The 25,702-nt window shown below is 37.2% G+C and overlaps 1 protein-coding gene across 2 annotated transcripts in view; it reads right to left on the bottom strand.

Annotated features, from left to right (window-relative positions):
* LOC117327005 overlaps positions 1 to 25,702 on the bottom strand; it is a 98,566-nt gene that overhangs the window by 68,727 nt on the left and 4,137 nt on the right. For both annotated transcript variants that reach the window (XM_033883815.1, XM_033883814.1), the window contains exons 2-5: positions 19,241 to 19,420; positions 18,294 to 18,396; positions 11,716 to 11,794; positions 1,418 to 1,623 (exon numbers count right to left, since the gene is read on the bottom strand). In XM_033883815.1, coding sequence (XP_033739706.1) covers positions 1,418 to 1,623; positions 11,716 to 11,794; positions 18,294 to 18,396; positions 19,241 to 19,420 — 568 coding nt within the window. The remainder of the gene's footprint in view (positions 1 to 1,417; positions 1,624 to 11,715; positions 11,795 to 18,293; positions 18,397 to 19,240; positions 19,421 to 25,702) is intronic.

A 25,702-nucleotide genomic window follows, 5' to 3' on the forward strand; every position in this document is an offset into this window, starting at 1 on the left:
ATATAATAAGAGGACTATGGGCCTTAACGGTCACCTGACTTCTGACATACAGAATTTTATGTGAAGTGACCTCTGCTTATGACAATACCAAGCATTTTGACTATATAATGACACCAGTTTATGGTCATTTCGATCTTCAAGTCGATGTTAATGATAAGCTTTTGACATACATCATGGGAGCCGCCTCCCTTTAACCATGATTTATTTTTAATTTTTAGAACTAGCTCAGGTTTTTCCCATCATAGTTATTTGATCATTACAGTGGCCTTTTTGAAGCCTAGTCCTGGTCTCAATAGGAAATGATTCATCGTCGGTCATTGAGTGGCTCATTTTGGGATTAATGGTGGCTAGAGTTGGTGTATTACAATCCCATTCACCCAAATAATGCTCCAGACTAAATTTAATCAAAATCCATTCAGCTATTTAGGACGAGTAGGGATTAAAAGAAAATGAAGCTTCAAACCAGGTGAACCAGAGTAACAAATTGACATATTAAAGACAGCTATCCAAAATATAAAATCATAGTAGCTTTAGTGACAGTTTAAGAGCTAGAATGATCAGGCATACTATCAGGGCTGATATACGACAGAGCATTGTCATCAGCGTGCAGTCACCTCTCAATAACACTTAACATAGCTATTAAGTACAGGTGTTGTTTTCCTGTACTGTCCTAAGTGTCCAGCAGGTGTGTATCAACTGTAAATTATCCCACTCTAGAGAACACTTTCGTTTTCTATATATAACTGCATCTTATCGCTTCCCATAATTTCTCTGGCCTGTTTCCAGTTGAGAGTCAGAAGTTTAATGTTGTTTTACAATTAAATTGTTACAAATTTTTAGACAAATTTATGCAGAACGTGTTACCAGATAATCAGCAACTTGTTCTATTTGGACCTCAAGACATGTTAAAAGTTTCAGTAATGATTTTGGTGTTTTATTTAATCACTTGTTAAGTTTGGCAGGTTATTGAAAACAATTGTTCAAAGATTTTAATACATTTGACACTTGTGATCTTGAAAGAAGGTCAAGGTCATTCATTTGAACAAAAATTGGTAGTCCTTCATCCCAGCATGCTATACTGGCCCAATCTCATGGCTCTGTTTTTTTAATAATTTTTATTGAGAATGTTAACGTAAACGTAAATGTGTCATTCCTATAGAAAAAGGTGTTGAAAGAGTTAGCTATATTTCCCTTATTGGACCTACCCCTTGGGCCAAAAGCAGTTAAGACCAACCATTTATACAAAATTGTGTCCCCATCACCCAAGGATCCATATTAAAAACTATTTTTAGCAAAAGTTGATCAACCAACAACTGACACCAGATGCTGTCCCATGACATTATCTCTCTGCTTCCATCCAGGAGAGCTGAAAACTGAGTACACAAAAACAAATACATTGACACATTCACCCACTCACCAACTTTCCAACACTGTGGGCCAGATTGCAGGTCAGGCAATGCTCTTCCTCTTCTGTCACTTCCCCATCTCCACCACTGTTCCTTTGTTGGGGTGAGAGGGGTGGGTAACAGGCCGTCTGGTATAGGGTCTGGGTAGGTGTGTGGTAAGGCTCTACAATACCATCAGGTAAATCCTGTCTCCAATCCAGAGTTGTTTGTTCCTTACCTGGAAAGATATCACAAAGTTTGAACCTTGACATGCAGCAGAGACTTCAAATATGAACCTTATTGGTCACCTGATAGTGATATGTAAACTTGCATGCAGCAGAGACTTCAAATATGAACCTTATTGGTCACCTGATAGTGATATGTAAACTGAGGCTTCACATATCTCACAGATCCACAGTTTGTACCAAATTGGTTCCTTTTCACACAAGGATGCTTCAGTCCGAATATAGACCAAACAAAAGATTCAGACTGAATATGAAACAAAAGCCTCCATTCCTAGAGAAGAAGAAATATTTAAAAAAAATATTGCTATATTTCCTACTGGACTCCAACCTCATACCTCTTGGGAGCCAGATACAGAATTTATACAAAATTGGCTCCCCTTCACCCATTAATGCTTCTTACCAAATTTGGTCAAAATCTGCTATGTTGTTCATGACTAGTAGGGATTTATAGGAAAAGCTGACAGATGCATGCTGCTGCTATGGCATACTTAGCTCATTTGTCCTTCAGGCAAATTTGGAAGTCAGACATCTCAGCAATCATGAAGGATGGATGATTCATGTGCAGAAATAATATGTGTATGTAATGTGCAGCTTTTGCCCTTGCACGATAGTTGGGGTGTTGCATGGATCTTACGTGACTTGTGAGTGACAATCAATACACAATCATATTCCTGGACAACCTACCATCACAATGCATTACCATATAACTCTAGTGTTGTATTTTGCTTCTCATACCAGCAACATTATGCAACTATTTTTTAGTTTTATAAATCTTTCTCATTATGCAATAACGCAGGATTTTAAAATAACAAAAACTTCAAACTTAGCAGTTTTACTGTCTTCAACTCCATTAAATCTTCCCAACACACAAAACAAATTTACATCAAACTTCATGTCAGAATTGATAGTAACACACAAGACAATTTCCTCGAATCCCAAACCAGAGATCCATCACCATTTACAAGAGCATTATTCTTGGAAAATATATTACAGTTGTAGCATTTGTTCATAAATTCCAAAGGTTGGCAAGCTGGTGTAATTATGTGTAGACTGTGTAGAATCTGTATAACAAATTTCAAGGTTCGAGATTTCAAGGCTAGTTATGACTTATTGTTATAGGCTAGGTAAGGTTAGAGTCCTACAGACTAGATATGACTTATTAATACAGACTTGGTAAGGTTAGAGTCATTCAGACTAGATATGACTTATTGTTATAGGCTAGGTAAGGTTAGAGTCATTCAGACTAGATATGACTTATTGTTATAGGCTAGGTAAGGTTAGAGTCATTCAGACTAGATATGACTTATTGTTATAGACTAGGTAAGGTTAGAGTCCTACAGACTAGATATGACTTATTGTTATAGACTAGGTAAGGTTAGAGTCCTACAGACTAGATATGACTTATTGTTATAGACTAGGTAAGGTAGTCCTATCAGACTAGATATGACTTATTGTTATAGACTAGGTAAGGTTAGAGTCATTCAGACTAGATATGACTTATTGTTATAGACTAGGTAAGGTTAGAGTCCTACAGACTAGATATGACTTATTGTTATAGACTAGGTAAGGTTAGTCCTACAGACTAGATATGACTTATTGTTATAGACTAGGTAAGGTTAGAGTCATTCAGACTAGATATGACTTATTGTTATAGACTAGGTAAGGTTAGAGTCCTACAGACTAGATATGACTTATTGTTATAGACTAGGTAAGGTTAGTCCTACAGACTAGATATAACTTATTGTTATAGACTAGGTAAGGTTAGAGTCATTCAGACTAGATATGACTTATTGTTATAGACTAGGTAAGGTTAGTCCTACAGACTAGATATGACTTATTGTTATAGACTAGGTAAGGTTAGTCCTACAGACTAGATATGACTTATTGTTATAGACTAGGTAAGGTTAGAGTCCTACAGACTAGATATGACTTATTGTTATAGACTAGGTAAGGTTAGTCCTACAGACTAGATATGACTTATTGTTATAGACTAGGTAAGGTTAGTCCTACAGACTAGATATGACTTATTGTTATAGGCTAGGTAAGGTTAGAGTCCTACAGACTAGATATGACTTATTGTTATAGACTAGGTAAGGTTAGAGTCCTACAGACTAGATATGACTTATTGTTATAGACTAGGTAAGGTTAGAGTCCTACAGACTAGATATGACTTATTGTTATAGACTAGGTAAGGTTAGAGTCCTACAGACTAGATATGACTTATTGTTATAGACTAGGTAAGGTTAGACCTTCAGACTAGATATGACTTATTGTTATAGAGTAGGTAAGGTTAGAGTCCTACAGACTAGATATGACTTATTGTTATAGGCTAGGTAAGGTTAGAGTCCAACAGACTAGATATGACTTATTGTTATAGGCTAGGTAAGGTTAGAGTCCAACAGTCTAGATATGACTTATTGTTATAGACTAGGTAAGGTTAGAGTCCTACAGACTAGATATGACTTATTGTTATAGACTAGGTAAGGTTAGAGTCCTACAGACTAGATATGACTTATTGTTATAGACTAGGTAAGGTTAGAGTCCTACAGACTAGATATGACTTATTGTTATAGACTAGGTAAGGTTAGAGTCATACAGACTAGATATGACTTATTGTTATAGACTAGGTAAGGTTAGAGTCCTACAGACTAGATATGACTTATTGTTATAGACTAGGTAAGGTTAGAGTCATACAGACTAGATATGACTTATTGTTATAGACTAGGTAAGGTTAGAGTCCTACAGACTAGATATGACTTATTGTTATAGACTAGGTAAGGTTAGAGTCATTCAGACTAGATATGACTTATTGTTATAGACTAGGTAAGGTTAGAGTCCTACAGACTAGATATGACTTATTGTTATAGACTAGGTAAGGTTAGTCCTACAGACTAGATATGACTTATTGTTACAGACTAGGTAAGGTTAGAGTCCTACAGACTAGATATGACTTATTGTTATAGACTAGGTAAGGTTAGTCCTACAGACTAGATATGACTTATTGTTATAGACTAGGTAAGGTTAGTCCTACAGACTAGATATGACTTATTGTTATAGGCTAGGTAAGGTTAGAATCCTTGTGGCTAGCTATTTTTTTTTGTTACATCCTAGGTTAGGTAAGAATCTTCAGGGATCATCCTCTCACTGCCATACATGAAAGTCAAGAATTTAAATGAATTAACATTTAGCTTTCCAGTTCCAAAGATGATTCAAAGAAAATTCAGTTGAAAAAACTCTAACCAATTTTGACTATTCCTCTATTCCACCCCTCATGCCCAAGAGGAGCCACACTTTGGATATGCTTAACCCTATAATGCTGTGGACCAAATTTGATCAAAATCCATTCAGTGGTTCAGGACAAATAGCAATTTAAAGAATTCACCTTTTTTTCTCTATCACTACGTTTACAACATTGCATTTCTTCACCCAATAATATTACAGAGCAAAAATTCAGATGTTCAGGACTATAAGGATTTAAATGAAATGTTGACAGACGATGGCCACACCCGATGCCTAAGTTCACTCGCCGGTCCTTTGTATCATCTGAGCTAAAATTGGAAGCAAAAACTATTTAGCCAAAAGCATACGGAACCTACACGGAACCTGTATTGAGTCTGTATATACACAGATGGTTGGTTAATCAGCAGAACCATATCATCTTGTTAGTAATGTAAAATCCTGATAACACACATTCTAGTTGCTGGACACCATACTGGTACAGGAGAGATTCGGATGCATCGTTAGTGCATGATGAGCAATACAGAAGTGTTTACCCCTCCATATATTAACAGCATTACATCCTTGTAGATAAAGTATTTACGGAAGATAATATCCTTCCAGAATAGATGAACAGAAATGATATTCAACATCTTCAATAATTTCCCGCTGTAATATTAGGAGTTCAGATCTGCAGAATAAAATGCATAAACAGGAAGAAGATTTTTTTTTTCTGAAATTTAACAGATTTCTTAATTTCTGCTAAAAAGTTGGCAAATTATAACAAGTTTAAGTGCGTACAGTTCTGAGAAACAAAGAGTTTTATGGATTCAACATCTTTTAATTTACATCTGCTGAGTTTTGCTAACCCTTGAAGACAACTGTGAAACAGGCAAATTAAGGATTATGTGTGTGACACCATTTTCTTGACTTTTATATTAAGCACCAAAATATACACAGCTCACAGAAATGTATTCCTTAGATCTGTATTATAAGCCTACCCAACAGATTTAAACAAGAGATGTAGAGCTGATAACACATGTACAGCGAATGTTTAATTTTATGGTTCAGGATTCAAGAAAGCTATATATACACTGTACATGCATAATTCTTTGTTAACTGAGAAATGTTTTGACATCTCACAACTTAAATGTAGGATGATGCTACAGATCTGTCAGTAGCAATGTTATTAAATCCATAAATATATACTTTGAGAAACAAGAGGCCCAATGAGCCTTAATGTTCACCTGAGTACTAAATAAATTTCAGTCAATTTGACCATTTTGACCCCGCCTATCAGCACCTGGGGATCAGCTAGGGGCAATATGTACATACCACCAATCTATCTTCCCAAAATAAAAATTCTAACCAACTTTGAATCTTTTCTAATGGCAAATAAAGAAATGATGTTCAAAAATATGATTTCCCCATATAAACGATAGTAAAGTTTACCTCCTCCCAAGGGGGAAATGTGAGACCCCTGCAACGTAATGAAAATTGCAATTTTAGTAAAGCACCTTAAGACCCTTCTATCTATGAAGAGCATTTGATTACACCATATCTAGGTCTTGAGCAGAATGGCTTTAAAATTTCAATTAATTTGACCCTTGTTGGCCCTACCCATCAGCCCCTGGGGGTCAGTCAGGCCCAATATGTGCATACCATCACACTGCCACCCAAAACTGATGGATCTAACTAAGTTTAAATTATTTCCTTCAATTAATTACTTTGAAATTTGATTATATTTCTTCAATACAGTTGCAAGTGCATATCGGAGATTCTTTTAAACGGTTAAGAAATAGGTCAAAGTTCATATCATCCATGCCTCATTTCTAAGTTATCACATAATCATATTCATACTTTGACTACCATCTTTTACAAAATTTTTAGTTGTAACAGAGACAGCTCATCATTTTTGAAGAGTGGAGTATTAAATTGTGATCGAGAGCTTATATACAAATTTGAGAGCAAAAGAGTTAAATTCTCTAAACGTACTAGGAAATTAGCTAATATAATAACTTGCTGTGCCTTAAAGCTTTGGGGCGGGACGCTAATGCGGTAGCTAGGGAAACAGCCAGCAGTCAGTTCATAGTTACTCCTAACTGTCGAGCTAAGAGTGATGGTGCCGTAATAACCAGTAATGAATATGACCTTTCTTTAGATTGTAATTTAGTCCAATTGTATATACCTGAACTGGTAAACCTACAGCAATCCTGTACACACTGGTTAAACAACGACTTGGGGCTCATGTATAAAGGCAAAACTTGCAGGGAAACCTCATAAAAAGGTAATGCACAAGCGGTCCTGATGAGGAACAGATGTTGCTAAAACAAACTAAACAACCCATCCACATGTTTTTTGTCTTGAAATTTTTCAGTGCATTAAAAGAAGATATTCCAGATATTTAATGGTGATGGCAAAAACATGGAAAGCAATATTTTAATGATATTTGTTATGCACAAATTATGGAAACAATTCATACCAGTGTATTGATGTATAATTACTTATTAATTCATATTTGTATGTCATATTCTAATTATCCATCATATTATTCTTAGTGGATTTGGATATATGTGTATGTATTAAATGTTGTAACAATTGCATATATGATCAATAAAAATATATATGAGAAAATATAATTATTATGATTAAATTTCACTTACAGGTATATCGTTTATGCTAATAAATATCATCTTGCACTGTAAAATACTGCTTTGATTTGAAAGCATATAATACCTATCATTTGTACTGAATCTCCCGAGATGCTTGATCGGAATCAAATGATGTGGGGTGTGTGTGTTACATGCCAATCAAATATCTTTATTTGATGACTAGTGTGAAATGATATCATACTGATGATTAAATTAAAGGTTTGTCATCTTTTCTTTTTAAATATCACTTAGTACCATTGTTTTAATTTGAAAGAATAGCTATAATTACTGAAAGTGATTTTCCTTAGATGCTATATTGTATTGACCCGAGTGATATGGGGTGTGTATGTTAGGTGTCAATTATATATCTTTGTTTGATGACTGTGAAGCAATATTATAGTGATGATTAAAATCCACTTAACAGATTTGTCATCTATGATAATAAACATGACTGCTGTACTGTGTATAGGCAACCAACTGTAACATACAGTGCCCTCCAAAAGGCCTGTTACAGTTATTACGTAAAATACAGTGAAGTTATAATCTCAAAGTTTTCATTAGAATTTGTTGTATCATATAACTTCTTAGGATGTTTTTGTTCATGATTTCATATGTTCATGATCATTTTTCAACAGTGCATATGTTTTGTTACAATGGAAATCCTCAAAATGCAACATTCTGGAAATTTCTCTCTTTGTTTAATGTAAATTTCAAAAATACATTTCTTACATTTTTTTACTGTTCGAATCAGTTAAACAATTACTTTTATTTGTGTCAGTAAAAATACCCCATATTTTTATTAATTTTTGAACATTATGGAAAAAAGGACCCTCCATTCCCTCTCCCTGTAACTTCAAAGGTATTTTTCAAATAATTTCCAATCGTCACTTATAAATGGACTATCTTACGGATATTACAACACTTATTCTCAAATTTTGTTGGCTAGCCATTCGATTTAAACGTTCCAAGTGTAACAGAACTTTTGGAGGGCAGTGTATATTACAGTCTTCAATAATGGATGGAGGCAGAAATCAGGGATTATCATATTGCTCATATTTTGCTACTTGTAGATGGCTAAGAAGGTATATATGTGCCACACAAATTAAGATCCTTACATGTTGTGTCTATCTTCAAAAAAGAATTTTATCATGCGAGGCGCCGGAAAAATATATATACAAGATGACTGTAATTACAAACACATTGTTGAACCTGGCGGACCATTATATATGCTTTTTCAACAACCATAACACACAATAGATATCTTTAGCAATGTGGGTAAAAACAAAATTCTCTGTGACATTGAAAATAGGTCAAGGTCATGACATTACAATTAGGTTAAGGACATTCATCAGAACAAACTTGGTAGCGCATTATCCAAGCATGCTATAATTATGCCCTGGCAACATCAGCTGGGTCTCTATTTCTCTTGGTTATTGAGAAAAAGTTGCTTGAAGATTTGATCACTTTGACCTCTGTGACATTGAAAATAGGTCAAGGTCATTCATTTGAACAAAACTTGGCAGCCCTTTATCCCAGCATGCTACTGGCCCAATATAAAGACTTTAAGCCTTCAGGCAACTACACTAAAATTCCTACACCCCTGGACATGCGCTGACTCTAATTTCGTCCACTGTACCGACTGATTCAAACTATGGGCAACCGATGACCAGAGACTCTTCACCAATGATAAAACCCTATGTGTACTGTTGTAGTGTCCAGGTTACCACTGACAAGCTACCTGCCATGTCTAATCCTCACCAACAGATTGAATGTGAGATATCTGTCCACTGAAGCTCTAGAACTTGTCACTCCACTTACACGTAAAATGCATCAGCCTAATTCACTAACAAGGCACTCCATTATACTACACACATCCAGCATTGTGCAGTAACTTACTCATGCACATACAAAGTAACTAGTCTTGACAGCTGCCTTTCCTCCTGAAGAGGGAGAAAAGGAAGAACAAGAGTGCATAAAATACCCTGCTATCTCCAACAAATCTAATCTATAGGAAGATTCCACAACATCCAGATGGTAGAAATAATGATACCAGATAGCCACCTGACCTTTACAATGTTAACCCTGTTTTATTTATTGTGTTCTTCTAGCTTTCTTTAATGATACAGCATGGTAAACTGACCAAAGATTTCCACAAAAATTCAAGGAATTTCTTGAAAAAAGGGAGCGTTTCAGAATAGACTTGTATGAAAATGAAATGAATTATTATATTTCAGTAATAAGTCAACTGTATGAAAATGTACTAAATTATTGTTTCAGTAATTAGTCAACAGTATGATAATATAATAAATTATTATATCTTAGTAATTAGTCAACTGTATGAAAATGTAGAAAAATTATTATATTTCAGTAATAAGTCAACTGCATGAAAATGTAATAAATTATTATATTTCAGTAATAAGTTAACTGTATGAAAAATGTAATACATTATTATATTTCAGTAATAAATCAACTGTATAAAAATGTAAAAAAAAAATAAAATATTTCAGTAATAAGTCAACTGTATGAAAATGTTATAAATCATTGTTTCAATAATTAGTTAACAGTATTATAATATAATAGATTATTATATCTTAGTAATAAGTCAACTGTATGAAAATTTAATGAATTATTATATTTCAGTAATAAGTCAACTGTATGATAATGTAATAAATCAATGTTTCAATAACTAGTTAAGAGTATTATAATATAATAGATTATTATATCTTAGTAATTAGTCAACTGTATGAAAATGAAATAAATAATCATATTTCAGTAATAAGTCAACTGTATGATAATGTAATAAATCATTATATTTCCGTAATAAGTGAACTTTATGATATTGTAATAAATTATTTCAATTCAGTAATTAGTAACTGTATGATAATAAAATAAATTGTTCTATTTCGGTAACAAGTCAAAGCCATTCATATAAAGAAACTTTACAGCATTATATAGCAGGTACCTCTTGGTCAAATATCAGGTCTCTAGGTTTTCTGCAACTAGGGAAGAAGATTCTCATTTTTTCTCACATATTTGACAACTGTAACCTTTGAAATAGGTAAAGATCAATTATATGAGGATACAGCACTCTGTCCTAGAACACCATTGGTAAAATATAAGGCCTGTGTGTCTTCTGGAGCTTGAGAAGAAGACTATTAAAATTATTTTTTATCTATTTGGCCACTGTGACCTTGAAAATATGTTACCAGGTAATAATATGATGAAATTTTGCAGTACTCTGTCCTTGGTACCTGCTGGCAAAACATATCTGTGGGCCATCTGGAACTTGCGAGGAACATTAAAGTTCTTCACATATTTAACACTTGTGACCTTGTGAGCAGACCAAGGTCATTCATATGAGAAAACATACTCTTCCTCCATGTACCTTATGGCCAAATAAATATCAGTACCTGCAGTTGCATATAGTTTTCTAAAAGAAGTATTTTACAGTTGACAGACTTCTGAACCACACCATAACCTCACAGGCTCAAAGTGCCTTTTGAGCTGAAAATGAATGTTCAACTTTTTTTTAATCATATTTCACCCCAGTGACCTTGCATTTGATAGCACTCCATCTGAGATACATGATAGCACTCCATCTAAGGTACCTACTTGTAAAATATCAATAGCCTTGGTCTTCTAGAACTTGAGAAGCAGATTGCAAGGCATGTTTTACATTTTTGATCCCTTTGACCTTGAAAATAGGTCAAGATCATTGGTATGAGGAAAATTCATAGCACCCCATATCAGGTAACCATGTATTTCATGTGATCACATTGACTTAGCTATGTAAAGCAGGTACAAGCCAAAACCTATGTTAGCAACAGTGACCTTGACAAACTCGATCTAGTATTTAGCATTTGACAGACAGCGCCATGTGAGAACTATCCTCCCCCAACCATTGACCCCTTAACCTGATGCAGCCAAGAAGATCTTGCAATCAGTAAAATTTGTAATTCTGACTATCTATTTCATTTTCTTTGTAACAGAAAAATACCAGAAAATGAAATCTCACAAATAACAAAAGGCATAAATGGGGCACTAGCTCAATTTGTTATCAAAGAAAAATCAACTGAATGGTTTTCTATAAGTTGTTGCCCAGAAGAGTCTCTGCAGATGGATGGAGCCCGATCTAATATCCCCTACAAGCCATGTATCAATTTTCCCTGGGGTATAATGACAACCATTACTATATACAATAGCTACAGAAAGTCTTACCTTTCTCCTGATCCTGCCAGGATACTTCCCTCTCTGGAGTGACTAGTGAAACTTTACTTTGATGTTTACTGGCATTTTCCTACAAAAACCAAATAAAAGCTGTGTATACATCAATCACAAAGGGCTGTCAGTAAATTTCTCACTCGATAGAAGGATTCAGGAAATGTTGAGAATCAGGATGGCACAATAAATCACATCGGTACACTCCATAACAGATTTCCTTCACAGACAAAATCCAACTGGTAAACATCATCCCACTTATTGACATTATAGCTTCCATGCTAATTATCCTGGTTCTGCATCTGGCTGGGAGCCCTCAAGACAGAATTTATACAACATCCACCATCCGTAATTTACACACTATCACATGAAACTTTGAATGATAAAGATAAGGAAAACTTTCACAGTGTATATCTACATGCATGGTTTGTATACCTTACATGAGAGTGGGTGCAGTATATAAGTTCTGGTTACCCACTAAAAACTGTATGTATACATGTACACTGAGAGATATTATGTTGTGTGTATTGGACACAGGCTGTTGATTCTCAATGCCAAAGAGAAAGTAGAAACCCTATATATATGGATCCGGTCCAGTGGCCACACTGCAATATATATGTGTCTCACTTACAGCAGGGGTTATTGAGATGTACCACACAGTATACACATTGGGTATCTGCCAGAAAGTTTGCATGTATGCCAGTACAAAATGGATTTATTTATGTTTTGACAGGCTGTACCAATACTATACTGACAGGTTTAAGGGCATGGATATGGAAAATCAGAGAGGAGACTCAGGAGGAAAGAAGATGTACTAATTATATACATGTCTAAAAGGGCTGTGTATCTAAATCCCTGGTAATTGAACAAAGTATTGTCAGCTGAACTTCTAATATATTTATATACTAAGTATATATTAAAAAAAACAACAACATATATCTGAGCTTGCTATATATCAAAATACAATGTAATAAAGTCTAAAAAGAAAATACAAAAACCAAATCATTAAAAGGTTTTTTTTCTTTAAGATATTCAGCAGAAAATTGATTTGGAAAATTTTAACAAAATGATACAGATTTTTAACCTGAGAAGATTTGAGAGTACATTTAACCATTAAAGATAGGACTGTATCAAGGTAAGTAGAGTGCCAAGGTTACACCTCGGTGAATCACTACACATTTTATGTATGAGCCAAAGGCATGCATGTACAGAGTTAGTCAACATAACTTAAGGTATAGTACTAAAATTTTAGGTAATTGGATGCAGACTGTTTGATGCCCTGTTGGTGGGAGGACAGCTCTAGTGATAAATGCCAGTCATTTAGCCTTCATTTCAAATCTTAATTTATGAGGTCATGCTTGCTCCCAGCTATAAATGGCAGATAAAGAGACAAAATGTCTTAATTCAATTCCTTAAAAAGTTCATCAACATGAGGTCTAGAAATATTCAGACTTCTTTTTTACTTAAAAAAGATCATAGTCGCTGACTTGTGAATACCAAACATAGGACTTTAACTCCCCCCCCCCCCCCCCCCCCCCCCCCACCCCATCCCAAAATTGCAAAGTCATCAGTTATCAAGTTCATCAGTTGAAATCAAGTTATGAAAAAAAGACACAAGGTGAAAGGACAAAGAGTGTAAAGACAGATGAAATTACAGATTAAAGGAGTTTTTTGCAGAGTTTATCGTGCCGTGAATGGTGAAGGTCATTTTGAGGGGGTGTCTCGTTGTAGTAGTTGGTGACTACCTCATACGGGAGGCCCTTCGCATGCCATCCAGAGCAATTAGTGTAAAGTGTCTTACACAAGCACACACCACAATAGAAAACCTGGAAGAAAATCCCTGATTTTTCAGGGGCCTATACTTCAGTTGCATTCTATGATCAATATGTAGAGGGTCACCAGTGTCCCCTGAACAGAAGACAAAGAAGAAACCACCCCAAACCCTGGAGGAGGGCCCCACATAAGTCACCTCTTAAGACATGCAGTGAGATTTAGCAGACATTATTCTTTCTCGACTCCTGCATGTGTTTGTCTGTGAGCCGAATTTCCTCTATATGATACACATCCTGTTGATTGACATAAAATGGTCCGACATCTATCCTGGTTATGATATTTTTTCAAAAATGAATTATTTTAAGCTATTACTCGGGTTAGTTTTTGCGCAACTAATTATTGCGAGTGGGCCAGTTTTTACTAGCATGACAAGCAAGTGATGTCATCATGCTGGCATTTATCAAAGATGCCTGGATACTGTTATCACACTTCTTAAGATATTTATGACATGGCTGTACAACATTATAAGATAGCTATATGATAAAATCATCATCATCATCATCATCATCATTAGAAGCAGCAGCAGCTCCACCACCACCACCACAACCACAACCACCACCACCACCACCACAACCACCACTACCAGATGGGTTTGTTTGAGTACAAATGCAATTCAATCAAATTCATCTCTACTTCATAAATAACAGATTTACCTTCAGATATATACATTACGTGAGATACCATGTGTGACCATCTATTATATACTTGTATGTGGAATGCGGATGAGGTATAAAGCTCAATGCAATAAAAGAATTTGAATTTAAGATAGAGAACATGTGGCTATGCTATCTGATATATATACATACATAATTTATAAATATATACATGTACATTGTAGGTCCGGTTCTATGCTGCAGTCATTGATTGAAGACTAGTGTTTATGAAGTTTTAAAAATAATGATTAAATGAATACATTTACTTTAAAAATCACACTCGATGTAGTACATTATACCTTAGGCACATTTTTCTGAACCATGGTTTAAGGACAATCCCAAACCCATTAACATAAAACTACCCAACTGTGAACACTCATTTATGTCATAATATCTAGTGTTTGGAATTTAAATGTATCATATGATACCCTTTCTATATTTCCTCACAATCAAACTTGCTTAAGCCTTGAATAATTAAAACGGTATTGAATTTCAATTGATTTTTCAAACTTAAAATCACTGCAAAATATGTAATTCGTATTTATTGTCCAAGATATGACTGCAATATTATACTGTAAATGTACATACATGTAGAACATATTTTAGCGGTTGTCTTAATTCAACGCTTTTTGCTCTTGATGTATTGCACTTAATTATGAATGCGCTAATTACATATTTATCTGCTATTAATAATTCCTACAGAAAATATGAGATTGTGCTTGTTGGTTATAATTTGAAGACATGCAAAAATTTGAGTGCCCCAAATTGATATGTTTACAGAACTGACCTCCGGCATAGAAAGTATCCGGATACTTTTGATTACCCTCCTACCAAAAATCTTAAATTCTAACTTTATCAGTCTGAAATAGTGAAGATAAGAATAGACCACACATACATTTTATGCAGAGGAATAAAAATTATCCGGATACCTTTTGGTAGCATGACACTGGCCCTGAATAAGATTTCAAGATGAACATGAAAAGTTAAGTTACTCTCCAGAATAAATAGGTGTCGAGTCATATATGTGATTTAATAAAAAGCAAAGTGAGCGGGGGGCTGAAATAGATACACCCCCACCCCTCTCATCAGGGAAATAAATATGTTCAGGAGTTCATGATATATGATGTTTTTCAAAACAATGTATGCATAATAAGGAACCATTGAGTGGAACCTACACATGAAATATAAACTAGGGACCTAGGGGAATCTACATTGTAATATGAGAAATTCCTTTTGTGACATTCTGAGAGACAACTTGACTGTCAAAAATTAAGATGGTCATCTGTCAGCCCTTTAGTTTAATTGATGTCTAAAAATTTCATCGTGAACAAATCAGGTTAAAGGGTTGTATACACATATATACTTTGAGAAAGATCCATAAATATTTCCACAGAAATAGTGGTAAGAAATTTCCTTTGTCTAAATTTAAATCCAAGATGGCTGTTTGTCGAATATTTTTTTGTCTTCCCCATCAATCTGAAAATTTATCAGTCTCAAATTTGGACCAAGGGGATTTATGAAGACTATGACCTTGGAAGTCAGTTAAGGTCATTCATTTGAACAAACCTGGTAGTCTTTATCCCTGCTACTGGGCAAATCAATACCATGACCCTGGGGTTCTTGGTTTTTTGATAAGTCATTTAAAACATTAATAACCTTTGTGACACAGTATGTAGGTCAAGGTCATTTATTGGAACAAACCTGCAGGTAGCCTTCACTCTATAATGCTATTGGCCCAATATCATGACCCTGGACCTCTTAGTTATTGAGAAGTCTCTGAAAAGTTTTAACAAATCAAACCCATTTTTGTGACCTTAAAAGTAAAATATCAAGGTCATTCATTTAAACAAACTTGGCAGCCCTTTATCCCAGCATGTTACAAGCACAAAATCATAACCCTGTGCATTTTGGTAATTTGGAAGAATCGAAAAAGGCACATTGTTTAGGAAGTGGAAAATGCAAATTGTTTACAATGAAGGGTGATTGCAAAAGGTCGAACTCAGGTCACCTTGAATCAAATAGATAGGGTATATAGCTACCCTGTATGTTTAGAGGGTATATAGCTACCCTGTATGTTTAGAAACTGTAAGCATACATTTATATATCTTCAGATAATTGAAGTTTTGATTTGTGTTTGTTTATAATTGCACACCTGCATGCATCTGTAATAAATGACATTTCTTTTATTTTACTTTTATATGGATATAATTGTTCATGCAATCTTAAACAGCTTTTTGGGAAACAGTATCTGAAAGTTTAGTAAAAAAAAGTTAATATATATGCTCCCAGGTACTAATTTTGTAAATATATGTGTATGTCATCGAAAAGGAAAGCAAACATACAACATTCCAATGAAAAGAGAAACTTAGCTCAAGTCAGGCATATGCATTCCAATCTATTAGACTTGTCAGCAATCATGAGCAAATGAACAAGAGTTATCTCCCTTCTTGTGAATAAAAATAAAATCATTCTGGTAGTATTGGTGTTATTTGGAGAGAATTCTATATTATTACCTACAATGATAATAGATATTTCTATATCTTTATGACAATGTGCATTAGCTAATGAATATCACATATGGGTGAAGTTTTATTAATATATATTTTTCTTTAAGGTTTGGCCCAGCAGCTTATACGGACTACATTTTGTCCAAAATGCAGATGGAATGCAAACAAGTGGCATGTGAGGCCTGCATCATCACAAATGTCAAAACCCAATACGGTTGCCTGTAAGTCCTGTCCTCAAATGTCTTTGATTGAAGCTATTGTTAGGACAATAAACAGTACAAAAATGAAGCCTGTTAAGCATTCCATTGTCCCGATCAGACTCAAAATTGAATAGGCACAATAACAGAGATTATTAGAAGAACATCTAGTACTTTTGATGGCCACTCTGTCAACTATCTTGTTTTCCTTATCAGATTCAAAATAGAAGGGGCACAAATAGGAACTAAGGAAACCTACATAATATCATTAAGTTAGAGAAATATTTTTCCAGTATTTCTCCAGAAATGGTGATACCTATCTTAAACTGTCAAAATCAAAATCACTGCTGTCTATATGCCAGTATGCTTTCCTGATTGGTCTCAAATGAGCACAAAATTAATAGGGTTCAAGATGAATCTACGAATCAAGTTTTAAAAATATCTTTAGTATTTCTCAAGAAAGTTAATCTAGGATTTGTGGAATACTACCCATTATGAAAATTACGGGAAATGAATTAAGGGCCGCAATGTCTTATTTTTTTTTTTTTTATTTTATTTTTTTACAGCTATTCTTTGCTATAATTCTTACACATTTCATCAGATTGGGGAGATTTCCCCTGTTTTGGACATCTTTCCCCTGTTTTATTGGACATTTTCTTGATGGAGTGTTTGTTTTTCTTCAAAAAGGAAAACACCATCAGTGGGGAATACTACCTAATTTCGGTCAAGATTAACCTCTAAATAATTGTAACAAATCTTCAACTGTCAAAATCCAAGATAGCTGTTGGTCAAGTGGACACTACTGGGGACAGTGAACATACATATTAAGTTTGAGAAATATCCTCTCAAGAAATAGCAATAACAAGGAGGACAGCTATGCGTGGACAAAGGGCAATTTCAAATTACACTAATTTTTGAGAACACCAAGTGTTATATAGAAAAAAGTTTTAAATTGGTTCCGTGATTTAGACACAAAAAAAAATGAACTCTTCCATATATAAAGGGTGTGCACAATTTCCCCCTTGATGTTATTACCAGAGCTATGAACTTGGGGACAATGGATAGTGGTTACTCATCTCGACTGAACTTGGGGAAAATGGATAGTGGTCACTTACCTGAACTGGACATGGAGACAATGGATAGTGGTAACTTACCTGAACTGGACATGGAGACAATGGATAGTGGTCACTTACCTGAACTGGACATGGAGACAATGGATAGTGGTAACTTACCTGAACTGGACATGGAGACAATGGATAGTGGTAACTTACCTGAACTGGACATGGAGACAATGGATAGTGGTTACTTACCTGGACTGAACATGGAGACAATGGATAGTGGTCACTTATCTGAACTGAACTTGGGGAAAATGGATAGTGGTCACTTACCTGAACTGGACAACTGTGATGCACAATGGCTGCAGTTGGATGGACTTTGGATGGATTGCCATACTGTCCTCCGTCTGGCAGATGAACCAGTTTTGTCTTTCCCCTAGGTACAATAAAATAAAAGTAAATAAAGAAGTGGCTAACATAGACATACCCACAGCCCCCTTATGAGTACCAAGGGGCCAGGGTTATATGATTTAGGTTAACCCTAACCCAATGCCTTAACAGTTACCAAAGTCCTACCTATACAGATATTTGAATTTCAAACACAATGGACAACATCTTTATTGAAAGTGTTAAAAAGAAATAAAACTGTTTGTCCAATATCTAAAACATAAATTAAAGACAGAAGAGTCTTTGATTCTTGCATGTTTGGGTTTAAGCAAGGAAACTGCAGATATTTATAGTGTTGCCAATTCACCTGTTTTAGACCACCAAAAGTATAAAAACCAACAACGGCCCTGGATTTGCAAACTCCATCTCAAGTGACCTAAAAAGTGTTACAAGAGTTTTTACATGTTTTAGCATATTCGGTCCCTGTGACCTTGAATGAAGGTCAAGGTCATCCATTTGAACAAACATGGTTGGCCTTTATCCTAGCATGCTATAGACCTAATATTGGGTCTCTGGGCCTTTTGGTTATCAAGAAGACATTGTTAAAAAGATTTTAGCATATTTGACCCCAGTGACCTAATGAAGGTCATGTTCATCCATTTGAACAAACTTGGTAACCCTTCATCCCTGTATGCTACAGACATAATATCAGGTCTCTGGGCCTGTTGTTAATTGAGAAGTTGAAAATGTAAATTGTTTACGCCGGACGCCGCCGGACAAAAGGCAATCGCAATAGGTCACAGAGACTTTGTCTCAGGTGACTTTAAAAATACATTTAAATTTGGACAACCTGCCTAATGATGACATTAAGACTATAGGTGTTTAGTACATACCTGTCATTGCCTTGTGGGAGGTCAAGTGGTTTGGACTGTGGAGTTTGCAGACGATCCCTGATTTTATTACTGGTCAAACCACTTCTGATATTTAGTGGTGACTTTGGAACCTCAGCCTCAGAATTAGTGTCATCCTCCTCAATCAAAATTGACAGCTTCCTTGTCAAGTGTGGGGAGCTCCTGTGGAAATTCATGGACTTTTAAAAAAGATTTATATTAACAAGAGAAATATGGGGCCTGCATTGCATCATTCACCTTGATATTTCAGTGAATAGATTTTTTAAGTAAAAGTAAATCTGTTTTCAGCTCATTTTGATAGGATTCTATAGACCAAATTCTGGACCCTATCCCTCTTTAGGCAGGGGAAACAAAACCTCCCTTCATACAACATCATGTCTCCTTAACATAAAATTTTATATAAAAAAAAAGAAAACAAACATATACTTCTAATTCATCTCTAATATACATTATCACTATATTGGTTCCCCTTCATCCAAGATGATTCATTTTGAGAAGAAAGATTATAAAGAATATATATCCCCTATATTTGGACTGAATGACCTCTAACTGAAGCAGGAAAAGGATTTCAAAGAATTTAAATATTTCCACTATTGCCTCTCAACCCCTTAGAGGTCAGCCCAACCATTCATAGGGAGCCTGCCTCAGTGACTGTCTGCTGTATATGTATAGAGAGACTGTCACCAGATGTAGTGTGTCTCAGTGACTGTCTGATGTATATGTATAGGGAGACTGCCATCAGATGTAGTGTAGTATGTCTCAGTGGCTGTCTGCTGTATATGTATAGGGAGACAACCACCAGATGTAGTGTGTCTCAGTGACTGTCTGTTGTATATGTATAGGGAGACTGTCACCAGATGTATGTAGTGTGTCTCAGTGACTGTCTACTGTATATGTATAGGGAGACTGTCACCAGATGTAGTGTGTCTCAGTGACTGTCTACTGTATATGTATAGGGAGACTGTCACCAGATGTAGTGTGTCTCAGTGACTGTCTGTTGTATATGTATAGGGAGACTGCCACCAGATGTATGTAGTGTGTCTCAGTGACTGTCTGCTGTATATGTATAGGGAGACAACCACCAGATGTAGTGTGTCTCAGTGACTGTCTGTTGTATATGTATAGGGAGACTGTCACCAGATGTAGTGTGTCTCAGTGACTGTCTGTTGTATATGTATAGGGAGACTGTCACCAGATGTATGTAGTGTGTCTCAGTGACTGTCTGCTGTATATGTATAGGGAGACAACCACCAGATGTAGTGTGTCTCAGTGACTGTCTGCTGTATATGTATAGGGAGACTGCCACCAGATGTATGTAGTGTGTCTCAGTGACTGACTGCTGTATATGTATAGGGAGACTGTCACCAGATGTAGTGTGTCTCAGTGACTGTCTGTTGTATATGTATAGGGAGACTGCCACCAGATGTATGTAGTGTGTCTCAGTGACTGTCTGCTGTATATGTATAGGGAGACTGTCACCAGATGTAGTGTGTCTCAGTGACTGTCTGCTGTATATGTATAGGGAGACTGTCACCAGATGTATGTAGTGTGTCTCAGTGACTGCCTGCTGTATATGTATAGGGAGACTGCCACCAGATGTATGTAGTGTGTCTCAGTGACTGTCTGCTGTATATGTATAGGGAGACTGCCACCAGATGTAGTGTGTCTCAGTGACTGTCTGCTGTATATGTATAGGGAGACTGTCACCAGATGTAGTGTGTCTCAGTGACTGTCTGTTGTATATGTATAGGGGGACTGTCACCAGATGTATGTAGTGTGTCTCAGTGACTGTCTGCTGTATATGTATAGGGAGACTGTCACCAGATGTATGTAGTGTGTCTCAGTGACTGTCTGTTGTATATGTATAGGGAGACTGTCACCAGATGTAGTGTGTCTCAGTGACTGTCTGCTGTATATGTATAGGGAGACTGTCACCAGATGTAGTGTGTCTCAGTGACTGTCTGCTGTATATGTATAGGGAGACTGTCACCAGATGTATGTAGTGTGTCTCAGTGACTGTCTGCTGTATATGTATAGGGAGACTGTCACCAGATGTAGTGTGTCTCAGTGACTGTCTGCTGTATATGTATAGGGAGACTGTCACCAGATGTAGTGTGTCTCAGTGACTGTCTGCTGTATATGTATAGGGAGACTGTCACCATGATGTAGTGTGTCTCAGTGACTGTCTGCTGTATATGTATAGGGAGACTGTCACCAGATGTAGTGTGTCTCAGTGACTGTCTGCTGTATATGTATAGGGAGACTGTCACCAGATGTAGTGTGTCTCAGTGACTGTCTGCTGTATATGTATAGGGAGACTGTCACCAGATGTAGTGTGTCTCAGTGACTGTCTGTTGTATATGTATAGGGAGACTGCCACCAGATGTATGTAGTGTGTCTCAGTGACTGTCTGTTGTATATGTATAGGGAGACTGTCACCAGATGTAGTGTGTCTCAGTGACTGTCTGTTGTATATGTATAGGGAGACTGCCACCAGATGTAGTGTGTCTCAGTGACTGTCTGCTGTATATGTATAGGGAGACTGTCACCAGATGTAGTGTGTATCAGTGACTGTCTGCTGTATATGTATAGGGAGACTGTCACCAGATGTAGTGTGTCTCAGTGACTGTCTGTTGTATATGTATAGGGAGACTGCCACCAGATGTATGTAGTGTGTCTCACTGACTGTCTGCTGTATATGTATAGGGAGACTGCCACCAGATGTAGTGTGTCTCAGTGACTGTCTGTTGTATATGTATAGGGAGACTGTCACCAGATGTAGTGTGTCTCAGTGACTGTCTGCTGTATATGTATAGGGAGACTGTCACCAGATGTATGTGTGTCTCAGTGACTGTCTGTTGTATATGTATAAGGAGACTGTCACCAGATGTAGTGTGTCTCAGTGACTGTCTGTTGTATATGTATAGGGAGACTGTCACCAGATGTAGTGTGTCTCAGTGACTGTCTGCTGTATATGTATAGGGAGACTGTCCACCAGATGTATGTAGTGTGTCTCAGTGACTGTCTGTTGTATATGTATAGGGAGACTGTCACCAGATGTAGTGTGTCTCAGTGACTGTCTGCTTGTATATGTATAGGGAGACTGACACCAGATGTAGTGGTGTCTCAGTGACTGTCTGCTGTATATGTATAGGGAGACTGTCACCAGATGTATGTAGTGTGTCTCAGTGACTGACTGCTGTATATGTATAGGGAGACTGTCACCAGTAGTGTGTCTCAGGACTTGCTGTTATGTATAGTAGACTGTCCACCGAGAGTAGTGTGTCTCAGTGGCTGTCTGATGTATATGTATAGGGAGACTGCCACCAGATGTAGTGTGTCTCAGTGACTGTCTGATGTATATGTATAGGGAGACCGCCACCAGATGTATGTAGTGTGTCTCAGTGACTGTCTGCTGTATATGTATAGGGAGACTGACACCAGATGTAGTGTGTCTCAGTGACTGTCTGTTGTATATGTATAGGGAGACTGTCACCAGATGTAGTGTGTCTCAGTGACTGTCTGCTGTATATGTATAGGGAGACTGTCACCAGATGTATATAGTGTGTCTCAGTGACTGTCTGATGTATATGTATAGGGAGACTACCACCAGATGTAGTGTGTCTCAGTGACTGACTGCTGTATATGTATAGGGAGACTGTCACCAGATGTAGTGTGTCTCAGTGACTGTCTGCTGTATATGTATAGGGAGACTACCACCAGATGTAGTGTGTCTCAGTGACTGACTGCTGTATATGTATAGGGAGACTGTCACCAGATGTAGTGTGTCTCAGTGACTGTCTGCTGTATATGTATAGGGAGACTGTCACCAGATGTAGTGAGTCTCAGTGACTGTCTGATGTATATGTATAGGGAGACTGTCACCAGATGTAGTGTGTCTCAGTGACTGTCTGCTGTATATGTATAGGGAGACTGTCACCAGATGTATGTAGTGTGTCTCAGTGACTGTCTGCTGTATATGTATAGGGAGACTGTCACCAGATGTAGTGTGTCTCAGTGACTGTCTGCTGTATATGTATAGGGAGACTGTCACCAGATGTAGTGTGTCTCAGTGACTGTCTACTGTATATGTATAGGGAGACTGTCACCAGATGTAGTGTGTCTCAGTGACTGTCTGCTGTATATGTATAGGGAGACTGCCACCAGATGTATGTAGTGTGTCTCAGTGACTGTCTGTTGTATATGTATAGGGAGACTGTCACCAGATGTAGTGTGTCTCAGTGACTGTCTGCTGTATATGTATATGGAGACTGCCACCAGATGTAGTGTGTCTCAGTGACTGTCTTCTGTATATGTATAGGGAGACTGCCACCAGATGTAGTGTGTCTCAGTGACTGTCTGATGTATATGTATAGGGAGACCGCCACCAGATGTATGTAGTGTGTCTCAGTGACTGTCTGCTGTATATGTATAGGGAGACTGACACCAGATGTAGTGTGTCTCAGTGACTGTCTGTTGTATATGTATAGGGAGACTGTCACCAGATGTAGTGTGTCTCAGTGACTGTCTGCTGTATATGTATAGGGAGACTGTCACCAGATGTAGTGTGTCTCAGTGACTGTCTGTTGTATATGTATAGGGAGACTGTCACCAGATGTAGTGTGTCTCAGTGACTGTCTGTTGTATATGTATAGGGAGACTGTCACCAGATGTAGTGTGTCTCAGTGACTGTCTGCTGTATATGTATAGGGAGACTGCCACCAGATGTATGTAGTGTGTCTCAGTGACTGTCTGTTGTATATGTATAGGGAGACTGTCACCAGATGTAGTGTGTCTCAGTGACTGTCTGCTGTATATGTATAGGGAGACTGACACCAGATGTAGTGTGTCTCAGTGACTGTCTGCTGTATATGTATAGGGAGACTGTCACCAGATGTATGTAGTGTGTCTCAGTGACTGACTGCTGTATATGTATAGGGAGACTACCACCAGATGTAGTGTGTCTCAGTGGCTGTCTGATGTATATGTATAGGGAGACTGTCACCAGATGTATGTAGTGTGTCTCAGTGACTGTCTGCTGTATATGTATAGGGAGACTGTCACCAGATGTAGTGTGTCTCAGTGACTGTCTGTTGTATATGTATAGGGAGACTGTCACCAGATGTATGTAGTGTGTCTCAGTGACTGTCTGCTGTATATGTATAGGGAGACTGTCACCAGATGTAGTGTGTCTTAGTGACTGTCTGCTGTATATGTATAGGGAGACTGTCACCAGATGTAGTGTGTCTCAGTGACTGTCTGTTGTATATGTATAGGGAGACTGCCATCAGATGTAGTGTGTCTCAGTGACTGTCTGCTGTATATGTATAGGGAGACTGTCACCAGATGTAGTGTGTCTCAGTGACTGTCTGATGTATATGTATAGGGAGACTGTCACCAGATGTAGTGTGTCTCAGTGACTGTCTGCTGTATATGTATAGGGAGACTGTCACCAGATGTAGTGTGTCTCAGTGACTGTCTGATGTATATGTATAGGGAGACTGTCACCAGATGTAGTGTGTCTCAGTGACTGTCTGCTGTATATGTATAGGGAGACTGTCACCAGATGTAGTGTGTCTCAGTGACTGTCTGCTGTATATGTATAGGGAGACTGTCACCAGATGTAGTGTGTCTCAGTGACTGTCTACTGTATATGTATAGGGAGACTGTCACCAGATGTATGTAGTGTGTCTCAGTGACTGTCTGCTGTATATGTATAGGGAGACTGTCACCAGATGTAGTGTGTCTCAGTGACTGTCTGCTGTATATGTATAGGGAGACTGTCACCAGATGTATGTAGTGTGTCTCAGTGACTGTCTGATGTATATGTATAGGGAGACTGTCACCAGATGTAGTGTGTCTCAGTGACTGTCTGATGTATATGTATAGGGAGACTGTCACCAGATGTAGTGTGTCTCAGTGACTGTCTGCTGTATATGTATAGGGAGACTGTCACCAGATGTAGTGTGTCTCAGTGACTGTCTGATGTATATGTATAGGGAGACTGTCACCAGATGTAGTGTGTCTCAGTGGCTGCCTGCTGTATATGTATAGGGAGACTGTCACCAGATGTAGTGTGTCTCAGTGACTGTCTGCTGTATATGTATAGGGAGACTGTCACCAGATGTATGTAGTGTGTCTCAGTGACTGTCTGCTGTATATGTATAGGGAGACTGCCACCAGATGTAGCGTGTCTCAGTGACTGTCTGCTGTATATGTATAGGGAGACTGCCACCAGATGTAGTGTGTCTCAGTGACTGTCTGCTGTATATGTATAGGGAGACTGTCACCAGATGTAGTGTGTCTCAGTGACTGTCTACTGTATATGTATAGGGAGACTGCCACCAGATGTATGTAGTGTGTCTCAGTGACTGTCTTCTGTATATGTATAGGGAGACAACCACCAGATGTATGTAGTGTGTCTCAGTGACTGTCTGTTGTATA

This window comes from Pecten maximus, chromosome 5 (assembly GCF_902652985.1).
Source record: "Pecten maximus chromosome 5, xPecMax1.1, whole genome shotgun sequence".
NCBI classification, from domain to species: Eukaryota; Metazoa; Mollusca; class Bivalvia; order Pectinida; family Pectinidae; genus Pecten; species Pecten maximus.